At 44.5% G+C, this 12673-nt stretch overlaps 1 protein-coding gene and 1 long non-coding RNA gene across 2 annotated transcripts; one reads left to right on the top strand and one right to left on the bottom strand.

Annotated features, from left to right (window-relative positions):
• Positions 1 to 2199, bottom strand: LOC123064336 (putative E3 ubiquitin-protein ligase SINA-like 6). The gene is made up of 3 exons (XM_044487832.1): positions 2073 to 2199; positions 1318 to 1482; positions 1 to 842 (listed from the first exon to the last, which is right to left on the bottom strand). The coding sequence occupies exons 1-3, from the start codon at positions 2079 to 2081 to the stop codon at positions 261 to 263; spliced, it is 756 nt and encodes a 251-aa protein (XP_044343767.1). The 5' UTR covers positions 2082 to 2199; the 3' UTR covers positions 1 to 260.
• A 7468-nt stretch (positions 2200 to 9667) lies between these two features.
• Positions 9668 to 11056, top strand: LOC123064334 (uncharacterized). Its single transcript, XR_006430681.1, has 2 exons — positions 9668 to 10184; positions 10712 to 11056. It is a non-coding gene; the product is annotated as an uncharacterized lncRNA (long non-coding RNA).
• Positions 11057 to 12673: the final 1617 nt, after the last annotated feature.

Here is a 12673-nt window from a genome sequence, read left to right as displayed (position 1 = left end):
CTAAAACAACAACATTTCATCTAAAAGAACAACATTTCAGCACCTTAACAAGTCTCAAATGTCTAGTTTTCAGCCACATAATGGGTAGTGTTAATAGGTTACGGGTAAGCCGGGTATCGGGTATGGGTAATGTCATGCCGTCCCCATCCCCATTTACCCACTGGGTAAGGTATTTCACCCAAATGCTTCCCCGTGGATATTAATATTGGTATATCCCCGTCCCCTGATAGATTAATTACCCGCGGGGACACGGGGAACGGTTAACCATTGCCAGGTTGACGCCCGACGCTCTGCGTCTCGCCGGGCAGAGAGAGGACGCCTGCTCGCGTATGCACCTGGATCTTGTACTTGAAATCCTTCTCCTCCTCCTCCTTGACCGGCTCGCTGACGAGCTGGACCACCGACACGGCACGCCCTGACGGCACGCACCGCTCGACCACCAGCAGGAACATCGCCCTGGCATCCAGGAACACCAGGCGCACCGGCTCATTGTCGGACAGCGTTACGGGGGAAAGGCTGCCGGCTGTGGCATCGCCGTAAGGGACCAAGCAGTGCTTCGTCTCGATGTGCTCACACAGGGACCGGCCACTGTTGGCATAGAGGCGGCAGTAGGGGATGGGGCAGTGGCACGGGGCATGGAGGCAGGACTCTTCATGGGTCAGCTTCTTCGTGAACGGGATCGTTGCGGAGCAGCAGAACTCCCGGAACGAGCATGGCGCTGTCATGCCGCCAAGTACGCGCTCCATGATGTCGCAGCGGGTGTTGGCCGGCTCGGCACACAAGCTGCAACTGTACTCCGCATTGGTGCGGCACTCTGAGCATGCGATGTGGCCATTTGTGCACTGCAGACAAAAACAGAAAAACAGAAACATACAGATTTTACTGAAACTGTCAGAAACAGGAGAAGTGCACAAGCATGAAACAGCATTGGATTACCACTGCTGTGCCAGTTTTGTGCTATAATATCTACAGTAGTTCTATGATTGTGATGCAAAACTAAATGAGTAGTGACCAATCTGTCCACATCTTAATTTTATCAACTTCACTAGTAACATTGGAACCAGTTGTACTGAATTCAGAAGAAAAAGAATCAGAAGTCCAGGAGGAGCATACTAGTTGATGCAAGATTTGCTGCAAGTGACCTATCGGATACATCAATATCAACATACAGATGGTCAATACCTCGTAACACAGAGCTAAACTGCAGGGTATAACCTTTGTAAACAAAAAATGTAGGGTAAAACTGAATCTAGTAAAATGGAGTAAGCATTTGACAAGGGAATACTAGTCTGTCAACTATAGGGTTCTGTTCGGTACCTGGAAAAGGGGTGGAGCCAAGGGGCTGCAGCACGCGGAGCACTCCAGCAACTTGTGGTCTAAGTTGACGGTGATCTTCGACGCAGCAGCCCTGGCCTCGGACTCGACCCTAGCCTTCTTTCGGGCGCAGCTCTCCGCCGCCGCAGCCCTCTCCGCACCAGCCTTCTGCAGATTGCTCCCAGCGAAATGCAAAGTTACTGACCAGTAATAGAATTGGCCATATATGACAGTGAATGAAGCAGAAAAAGCATGTATGGCCGATCCTTCAGTTTCAGAAGTTTCACATCAAAAACTTGATACAAGGCACCACACCAAAATGTTCAGTTAGAAAACCAAGATAATCTTGGATCAGACCATGGCATGTATGGTGACTCTTTCTGTTTCAGAAGTTTCAGATCAAAAATTTGATACAGGACACCAAAATGTTGAGTTAGAAAACCAAGAAAATCTTGGATCAGACGATGGCAACCAGCATTCTCGCGATATCATCTGCAAAATCGCTTCGAATGCGAGCGCGCGCGCTTCACTCAGTTGTCCCCAAACCCTAAACACCCCGGCCGCCACCGCCGCCGCTCGCCCGCCCGGCCAGCGGCGAGCTCCGCGGCTGCCACTTCCACCTCCCCTTCAGGCCACCGGAACCCTCCTAAGCGGGCAACCCCATTCAGGTCCGCGCGCGGTGAATCGCGGCGGCGGTTGCTGGAAGATAAGCTGGACGGGGATTTCATCAGAGAGAGAAATGCGTGGGAGGCAATCACCTTGGCCATGGATGGATGGATGGATGGATGCTCCGTCGATCGATCTCCCGCTCCGTCCTCCCAAATCCAGCTCCCGTCGAGCACTCTGCGATTTTCCCAAATGGAGAATGAACAGTCTTCCCCCTGCCCCCCCGTAGGCCGTTTGCGAAACCTTTTGATTCGCGGGATTCTAAAAATGTGAAAATGGAAACAGAAAAATATGTAGGATTTATTTTAGGATGGAAAATTATAGGATTGACATGTCATAGTATTATTTATCTCAATCCCATGAGATTTTTGTTTGTTTGACTCCATCGCAGGAAAAGCAAAAGATTCTTTCTAAAAGATGTGAGAGGATACTAATTTTCTTATGTAATCCCATACAAAAATATCCTTGGAAAAAGAAATCCTATTGGGTTCAATTCGATGAATCAAACAGTCAATATAAGAAAAATAATTATAAGGATTCTCATCCTCAAAAATTTCTATAAAAATCCTTTAAATCAAAGGAGCCCCTTGGTCCTAACCATAGTAGTAAATTTTTTTTAGAGAAAAGACGCAGCCGAGCCCGAGAAGGGCGCTAGCCTAGTCCGATTTTGAATTAACAAAGCCATCAACCGGCCAGGGTACAACTGCAGAGTACAACAACAAACTAGAACAAAGAAAGCAGCAAGATACAGAGGCGCTGGAAAGCAGCTCACAAGCCTCAAGCACTTCACACAGGAAAGATATACAATGAAGCACCTAGCTGAAGAACTTGAGGTCCTCCACCACGACTACACTTGGTTGGGAGCAATGCCGGCTTTGGAGAGGAAATGAAGCTGCACCTACATGACCTGCCTTCACCAAAACCTAAGGGCCTCAGCACGAACGACCATCCAACCCCGTCTTCGAAGGAGGCCACAACCTCCTCGCCTGGATCGCAAGGCGCCGAATCGTCGAAAAACGAGAAGTTCCCATGAACAGGATGAAAGCCGCCGGGCAGACCCAAGGAGCGAGTCAGAGCACCCAAATGTGCCGACGAGGCTCAACCAAAGCAGAGCAAGCTGCAAAACCAACGGGCAGAGCACGGCGGAGGAAAAGCTAAAGCTTGGACGAAGAAGAACACGCCACCCGCTGCTATCAACGGATCCCAACAGTGCCCACCACCCCATCCCTCAAGGCGACGCCTTCAAGAAGGTCACGGCGCCGAGAACGCCGCCGCCGCCGCCCACCGGAGTTAGGGTTTTCACCCGAGGAGCAGGGGGGTGGGTAGTGGAAGGGCAGACCTTGACCGACGTCTTCATGAAGAAATTCGGCGCCCGCAGGCGTCGTCATCGTCTCGGCCGGCCGGAGCCGACCAGGGGTTTCCCCCAGTCTGGATCCCAACCATCAGGGACGCCCACAGGACGGGGCTGGCCAGCCACGCCAGCACAGCCGGGATCCGTCGAGGGCGACGCACACTGAGCAGGGGACGGAGAACAGCAGCCGGGTCGAGCGCCGCCAGCCGCCAAGGCAGCCACGGCTAGATCTGGCGCCGCCAGCCACCAAGGCAACCACGCGAGGTCCCAGTCCACCGGAGTTCCGTCGGCCACCCAACCAGAACGCCGGCACCACGCCAACCCCGAAGCGTGCCGCGGAAGCAGAGGGGCCTCACCGGGGGACCGCCGTCCCAGATCCAAAGCCCTCCGAAGCGGCCGGAGCAGCGAAGGCCCCGCCGCCGCAGTCCCCGGCTGCGCAACGGGCCTTGCCCGGCGCCAGCCTCGTGCAGCGGCGAGGGAGAGGAGAGAGGGAGGGGAGCTACGCCGGCGGGAGGGAGGAGGCCCCCGAGTCGCCCACGCGGGGCGGCACGGGGGAGGACGGGGATGGAGATAGAAGTGATAACCATAGTAGTAATCATGGACATGAAACACATGTCCAATTTAATTGTATCTTGAGGAGCTTATCCCTGTAACTATTCCTTGTTCTGATACGTGTGTTGGCTTAAGTTTGGTTGTTCGGTAATGAGAGTTATGTCGTGTGCCGGTATGGTCATGGGCGGCACTTTACATCGGCTGCAAACATACAATGAAGCCCTCATTTCTCCCTTGAAACGACGTGTCACACCCTTTGGTCTCAACTTCTCATCACAGCGACATTCTGGCTCACGGCATAGGTGTCACCATCCTGGGCGATGATGCTTCCCAATCGAGCAACATTTGGGTAGCTCGGCGGCGTCGTGCTGCTGCTGCCGGACTATGGGGACTATGGAGCTTGGAGGAACACATCTTCTCACTGGTGCAGGAACGCATTTTCTCCCGGCTTTCTTATTTATAGAACTAGAAGATAACCTGTGCCTTGATGCGGGATGACAGGCTAAAAACATGGATAATTAGGTTAATTTTTTTTTGCGGGGGGATAATTAGGTTAATAACGTGAATAATTGTGAGCATTAATTATAATGTCATGAACAACGATTTTTTTTGAACACCATGAAAAATGATTTGGAAGACGTGCATGATTTGTTGTTCTGAAAGAGGTAAACGTCAAATAATGTATAGGGCCGATTGGATACCAAGGCCGGTGTCGTACAAACCTATTTCCCTACAGGGCCGATGCCACATTCGTTTTGTTTCTGACCTTCTTAATCCCAATGGGTCTTGGAACATGGAAGGTAGATTTACTGCAGCAGCATTTTTTTAATGCAGATGTGATTGAGATAATGAAAATACGGGTGTCTCCTAGCACTAGTAGAAAAAGGGTCAAATGTGAAGCACAATAGTGCCGGTTTGAATTTCAGCCGGCACTAATGTGTACATTAGTGCCGGTTCGTGGCGGCGATCAATAGCACCGGTTCGTGGCGAACCTTTAGTACCGGTTCATGCCACGAACCGGTACTAAAGAGGCTGTGTCAGCCTGCGGTCAGGCTATGGCCCCACCATCACCATTTAGTGCCGGTTCGTACCACGAACCGGTACTAATGAGGTTATGACAAGCTGTTTTTAGTCCCACCTCGCTCCCCTAACAAGCCTTTTACCACCTTAAATATGTTATTTCTTAAACTATCACAAGCACTTGGTCTTCATTGAACTCTATGTGTAGAATTTGTGGCCGCAATATGAGTCTTCATCGGTTTATAAATCGTTGATGACTCATATTGACAATTCAGATTGTACACACAAAGATCATTGATGATCAAAGTATTTTTGATGTTATAAGATCATATTGATAATTTAGACTGTAAAGAAATATAAGATCATGATCTAAATGCTCTTATATTTTTTGCGTTCAGTATGCACCAACTGCTAGGCGGGAGGAGCTGTTTAGTACCGGTTTGTGGCGAACCTTTAGCACCGGTTCGTGCCACGAACTGGTACTAATGAGGTTGTGTCAGGTAAGACTGGGGCCCCACGAGCACCTTTAGTACCGGTTCATGGATGAACCAGTACTACAGTTTTTTAGTAAGCTGTTTTTTAGTTCCACCTCGCGAAGAGAGAGGGACTAGGAGCGGTTTATAAGCCCTGAGTGCAGAGACGATGAAGAAGATGCTCAATGCTCACGTTGCTTAGCTTCAAGCCTTCAGGAATATGGTAGACTGCACGGAGCTATGCGCAGTGCAGTTTACACTATTCCGAAAGGCTTGAAGCAAATTAACGAGCATTGCACCTCTTTTTTATTTTTAATAACTTATTACAACTCCGGACTTCTTCTGTTATGGCAAAAACTAATTGCACGTCGGCATTTCTTTTTTTAAAACTTTGGTTATATCTCCAGACTTTGACCATCAAATTTTGCAGAAAAGAAAAAATAGCAGGAAAAAAACTATAGCTGAAAAGAAAAAAACTATATAAAATGACCGTGAAATTGAAAATCACTACAAAATAAACTCTGAAAATGTTGAATTTTGGCAAACTAGATGAAAAACTACTCAGAAATAAATAGAAAAAAATAAATATAACAGAAAAGAAAAAACTATACAAAAAACTACGCAGAAATAAGTAGAAGAAAATAAAGCAGAAAAGAAAAAACTATAAAAAAATTGGAGCGCTGCCCTGTGGGCCTGCTAGGCCACGGGCGTGCAATTACAGGCCTTAAAGGCCCAGCAGACTCACAGGGCAGCGCGCAGAATTTAGGCCCACAAGCCTGCTATATAGAGGAGTTCAAAGAGGTAGCCGCGGCTGGGTTTACAAATCAGTGCGGCTGCCCTTCGCCCGGCGAGGTGGGACTAAACTTTGGGGTGGCAGCGCGAGGCCTTTAGTATCGGTTGGTGGCTACAACCGGTACTAAAGATCACCCTTTAGTACCGGTTGGATCCACCAAGATCCACCGGTACTAAAGGCCTGCTCTTCCCGCATCTTGGCCTGGCCAAAGTTGGCCTTTAATACCGGTTGGTGGCTACAACCGGTACTAAAGGCCCATCCTATATATATAGCACTTACGAAAATTTCAGTTACATCTCTCCACTTTCGTCTCCAACCTCTCGACATCGCCGCGCGCCGCTCGATCCCGTCGTCGCCGCCCGTCGCCCGTCGTCTGTCGTCATCGTCGCTGTCCCCGCCGCCGCCCGTCGTCGTCGTCGTCTCGCGCCGCCGCCCCGAACGCCGCCGCCGTCCGTCGTCGTCGCCGCGGTCCCGTACGTCTCTCGCACCCGCGCGCCGGCGCCCCCGCCCCGTACGCCGCCGCCCTCGCCCCGTACGCCGGCGCCCCCGCTCGTACGTACGGGGCGGCGTACACACACATACACACATATACACACACTACACACACACACACACATTTTTTACTTATTTTCTGTTTTCTGTTTTCTGTTTTTTAGAAAATTTAATTAGATATTAATTAGCTAGGTATGTGAGATTTGAACTAGTTGAATAATTAATATAACTAGTTTATTTTTAGTAAGAAAATTGTCGAACTAGTTTATTTAGGTATATGAGATTTGAACTAGTTGAATAATTAATATAACTAGTTTATTTTTAGTAAGAAAATTGTCGAACTAGTTTATTTAGGTATATGAGATTTGAACTAGTTGAATAATTAATATAACTAGTTTATTTTTAGTAAGAAAATTGTCGTATCTGAGATTTGATTATCTAATTAAAATATTATTTGTTAATGAGTTTTTCTGTTTATTTAATGTTTTTATATATTTTGAGTTTATATAAATGTTAGATTAATGTCGAATGTTAGATGAATTAGATAGAAAAGTTAATAGAACTAGTTTGTTTTTAATAAATGCTTAGTTGAACTAGTTGAATTAATATATAGAACTAGTTTATTTTTAGTAAATGCTTAGTTGAACTAATTGAATTAATATAACTAGTTTATTTTTAATAAATGCTTAGTTGAACTAATTGAATTAATATAACTAGTTTATTTTTAGTAAATGCTTAGTTGAATTAATAGAATTAGTTGAATTAATTGAATTGGTAAGTATTTAATGTTTCGCCTAATATGAACATAGGAAATGTCGTCTGACGACGGAAAAAATTTCGGTATGTGCACATACTGTGAAGATGAGCGCGGTCAGTGCAACAGAAATTTCCTTATTGATGATAGGCGATTCAGCATCAAGCTGGATGAGACTTTCGAATTCGATACAGTAAGTCACAACGACAAGTCTATTTTCGTAATTAAGCATGACTTATATATGCTTCATTTGCCTGACTTATAATTTTTAATTTTCACTATTCTACTAGCGCATCCCATGCCATGCAAGAATTTTTGTCTTGGATAAGATAGGTTTCAAAGATATGGAAACTATGGAGGTAAAGAAAGCTTAGCTGAAAACTGAGCATGATGGTTATACTTTCAACGTCAAAGTATACAATGCACACACGTACACCTATTTTGAATGCAAAACTTGGCAAGCACTATGCAAGGCTTATGCATTTGAGCCTGGTATGGTTATCACCTTTGATATTCGTCCAGAAGATGATATTGAAGGTAATAGAGACATATGTGTCGATGTGCAGACGCCTCCAGTTCTATCATTATGTGAATTCTTCTCAAATATATTTTTGTCTTTGATATTGCTTATTTCAAAAATAACTGACAACTAATTTCTATTGACAGCTTATCTCCATTCAACCAAACATGTCCGGCGCTTGGTAGACAGGACCTTCTACTGTCCCGGAGCTGAACTAAACTGCGAGGAGATAAGTCATTATGTTTCATGGCTTGAGGATCTTCATACTGTCAAGACAAATTTTTTTCCTGCACTTGGAAATGTTAGTACTCAAAACGTGCGACCAATAGTGATGGTATTGAACTACGGTCACATCTTTTTGGAATGATGGTAAGATATTTACTATTTATCCTCAGTGCATATTTTGCATACATATTTTTTTTTAAACTTTCATTGCTGAGTATATTAATTAAGTACTATACGATGTTCTTCAACAGGGACTCCCAATGACAGTTGTGCCTCAGGGGATCGAGACTAAAGGTCAGATGTCAATTGTTAGCTTAAGGCCAAGATATCCTGCATTGCACATGAATGCATTCAGGATTTCTAGAAGCGATGAATGCTTAATAGTGAAAGATTGGAGGAAAATTGTTAATGATCGCAGAGAAGTGCTAGGGGGCAGCAATGAGAAGCGCAGCCCACGATTAGGAGACAGGTTCATCGGCATGCTCCAGTATGATCAATCAGGAGAGCTATACATGTTCTATGCTATTTTACCAGAGAGAGAGTAGCTAGCAGGAGTGATTTAGCTAGTTCTTCATGCTGCTCTTAATTAGTACTTGGCCTTTCATGTCCGTGTTCTTCGTTCTGAACTTAAGTGATTTGCTTTTGTGGTGTTATATATGAACGCTTATAGTATCATGACAATCATGTTGAACTCGATGATTGGTTCTACTAGAAATTCTATTTATATATATATATATATATATATATATATATATATATATGCATAACGTTTACAATGTGTAGTGTCGTAAAATACCAGCAAACGAAAAAGAATTAAAATGGAAACACAAAATTAAATGAAAAAGAAATCATAAAACTAAAAACCCCCAAACCTTATAGTACCGGTTGGTGTTACCAACCGGTACTAAAGGACTCCAGGCCCCCGGAGCTGGCTCGTGCCACGTGGTTTCCCTTTAGCACCGGTTCGTGCAGAACCGGTACTAAAGGGGGGGGAGGCTTTAGTGACCACACTTTAGTGCCGGTTATGGAACCGGCACTAAAGGGCCTTACGAACCGGTGCTATTGTCCGGTTCTGCACTAGTGTAGGTTGGACGAGGACGTGATCGCTTGGGGGCTGAGTAAAAATGGGATTTTTTTCTGTCAAATCAGCTTATCAGGTTGCTTTTCATGAAGTTCATGGTGCAAATTTGGCTTCTAGCAGTACCTCGAGCTCTGGGGGCAGAAGCTGCTGGAAACTTATATGGAAGAGTAATGTGCCGCCGACGATCCGCAATTTTGCTTGGGGAATGGCGACGGATGCCCTCCCAACATGGAAGAACAAGAACAAAATTGGTTTGGAAACGATAAGTGGTTGCCCGGTGTGTGGATTGGAGGTAGAAGATAATTTCCACCCGTTTTTAAGGTGCCAACGTGGTCGGGATTTGTACAGAGAAATGTCTAATGTATGGAAACTGCCAGCAATGGATTCCTTCGTGAACACCGGTAAGGAATGGCTCCTTCATGCGCTCTACGCCATGGATCTCCTCGGCGGGATGTATCGCTATGCCATCCAAGGTTCTTGTGCCACCCGGGATATGATTTTCAAGGAAACTTCGCCATTCGTGGCATATAATGGATACCTATCCAAGACATCATGTGGCAGTGTGCTGCAAATATGGAGGGTCAAGAGGAAAACAAGGGGGGAGCAAGAAGAGATGCATACAGTTGATATTGAGGTGTACATGACTGACCTTGACAAGCAGCAGATAGTTCGTGTGCGGACGTTGGGGGATTACGCGTTGTTCATCGGGCACAACTATACTTGTTGCCTTTCCACACAGGACTACCCAGGGCTTCTGCGGAACCATGTCTATTTTACGGACGATGACGAGTATTGGCTGATAGATTCGAAAGACAATCGTCGGGATGTTGGAATACTAGATTTGGAGGATTTAAGTGCCACTGATGTTGTATCTCCTCAACCATGGTTGAATTGGCCAATTCCCGTATGGATCACTCCAAGTTTTAATAAGATCCATAAATAGGTATGTATTGTTGCACATACTAGTAGTTATCTATATTTACCTTTGTTTGGTTTCTTATTATTGATGTGTAAGCTGATATGGTTTGATTTCTTGATTCTTTGTTTTTGAGTATCTGTTTGTATTTTGCAACTCTTCCATGGTATGTTAAAAGAAGATATGATGCATTCACAGGGTCTTTCATCCATACTACTATAATTCTAATTTCAGAAGGGGTGGTGATTTTTCATCTGTTGACACTGTTGACAGCCAGCAATTTTTGTAGTATCAGTTGGGAGGTGCTGTCATGTTTGCCATAATATATACAACATAATACTACTACTTTTAATTACAAAGAGTTTACAGAAGTTTTCTCTGTTGCTAATTCTTCATGCCCACTTGTAGTAGGATGCCATTTGTCTCCCAGTTTTTACCCTCACTATCTAATTCAGTGCATAATTCGCGTGCACATACACAAATACTCTCCTTTTGCTTTGCACAAAATGATACTTTATATGTCATGCTTACCGGTGATTTTTCCAAACTGACAGGTCTCGGAAGAGAATGCTCTTGCTTGTCATAAATAATTTACTCCAGAACTATTCTGGTGTAGTTGTTCTGCGAAGAAGACAGTATGTTTGTGGGAAGAGAATGCTCTTGCTTGTCATAAATAATTTACTCCAGAAATAGTCTGGTGTTTCTGCATATCCTGGCCTGTGAAGAAGACATAGTAATGATTGTACTATAATTTAGCTTCAAAAAATTTGTATGCGCAGTGAACATGAGGACAATTGTGCCACTTAGCTGTCAATTGTTACTTGGAAAATAGCTGCAAGAGATTGTCTTGGTGCTGCATAGAGAAAATGCATGTTGGATCCGTTTTTAATTGGCAGTCATGTGCTGAGTTGCAGTGTATCATTAACGTGCAAGATGGAAGCGTTTTTATTCTTTTCATTTACTATACGACAAGTCGATGTTGATTACGCAGTGGCAGCAAACCTCTTATGGTTCATATGCCAACAAACAAAGGTACGGTGAAGATCAAATTGTTCAAACACACGAAACCTCCAGTGTAGTATTTAACAAAAAAACTACTGTACCACTTTACATGTGTTGGTCTCAGAAACTACCACATTGTCTAAAACCCACTTTTGATCTAGAATTTTGCTAAAAACCGGCGCGCAACATTAATAGTAATTATGACATACTTGGCTGTTATGACAGGTGGGCCCACCTGTCAGCACTCTCTCTCCTCCATCAACTCATTCATCTCTTTTAGGCATTCTCTCGAACACCTCGCGGGCGCACCCTTGATGAGTTGCTCGTCTTTGCCGGTGTGCGCCTTGCCGACGAGCGGCTATCGTCCGATCTACTAATTCTGTGTCATCCATGTCCACTGGCCACCTCGCGCATCCACCAGGCCACCGGCACCCACCAGGGCCGCCACCTAGTAGATCCGTGTCATGGGCGCCTCCGCGCTCTGTCCAGGACGCATCCTGTTGAATTATAGGTTATCCGACAGGGTCTGTTTAGGACACATCTAGATGTGACATAGTTATGTCATATCTAAGCTCATGTCCACTCTGTTTGTGGTCTATTTTTTTGTCCTACTTTTTTTTATTTCTTGTTGTTGCATTATATATTTGTGGGAGCTTATATGTGACATCCTTAAAAAACATGTAGATGTGAATTAGTCAAACTGTATCCGATATACCATCTAATTCCTCTATCTTTTCTACGGTGGCTTTCACAATGCATATTAAGGCTAGAAAGCAGCGACCTGTCTCCACTTTCAGGTGTTTTATTATTCCATCTGTTTTTAGAAAGATCCGTATAACTCCGAGCAATGTTACCAACCATGATAAACCATGTTAGTTTTTTTAGTCTAAATATATACCAGTCCCTAGCACATATATGCGAGTATGTGTCATGGTTAGATTGTATGTGCGAGATCAACTTTCGATCTTAATCATGTGGGTGTGCACAGAGCCGGTGCTGCAAAGCAAACCCAATTCTCCCACCTTGTGATGTCTCGGAAAAAATACATACATGTTCAGTAGAGTCGACCCCTATTAATTCCTCTATTATATTCCATTAGAGTTGTCCTTGACACCTTCAGTATTACTTTCTTGAGTGAAATTCTGCATCAATTATTCTCCATCACAAACATTAGTATATGAATAATTTCATGTTGAGCTAAATAAATAATAAACATGTTGAATAAATGATGAAAGCCACATAAATACCGCTCTTTGTGACAAATACTTTGCCTTGGCATAGTGACAGAGGAATATCCAACAATTTGGGATAACCTATGAACTAACACTTATCTGATTTGGAAAAGGGTTATAAACACTTCACGCATGTCTTAAATTCCAAAAGTTAAGAAAAGATAAAACATGATTTGGCCTACCATACCATGTCGTCATTACAACAGATTCGATGCTAATCTTTTCAATGTGAAAGCCACAGCCTCTAAAGTGTTACTATAAAAAAAGGATAACGGCAAACTG

This window comes from Triticum aestivum, chromosome 3B (genome assembly GCF_018294505.1).
Source record: "Triticum aestivum cultivar Chinese Spring chromosome 3B, IWGSC CS RefSeq v2.1, whole genome shotgun sequence".
In the NCBI taxonomy this organism is placed as follows: Eukaryota; Viridiplantae; Streptophyta; class Magnoliopsida; order Poales; family Poaceae; genus Triticum; species Triticum aestivum.
The sequence above is the reverse complement of the archived record's forward strand: the minus strand, read 5'-3'. Positions and strand labels throughout refer to the sequence as shown.

Coding starts and splice junctions, on each gene's coding strand:
- LOC123064336 (XM_044487832.1), bottom strand. Junction 843..1,317: donor TGGCTCCACCCCTTTTCCAG/GTACCGAACAGA, acceptor TTTTGTCTGCAG/TGCACAAATGGCCACATCGC.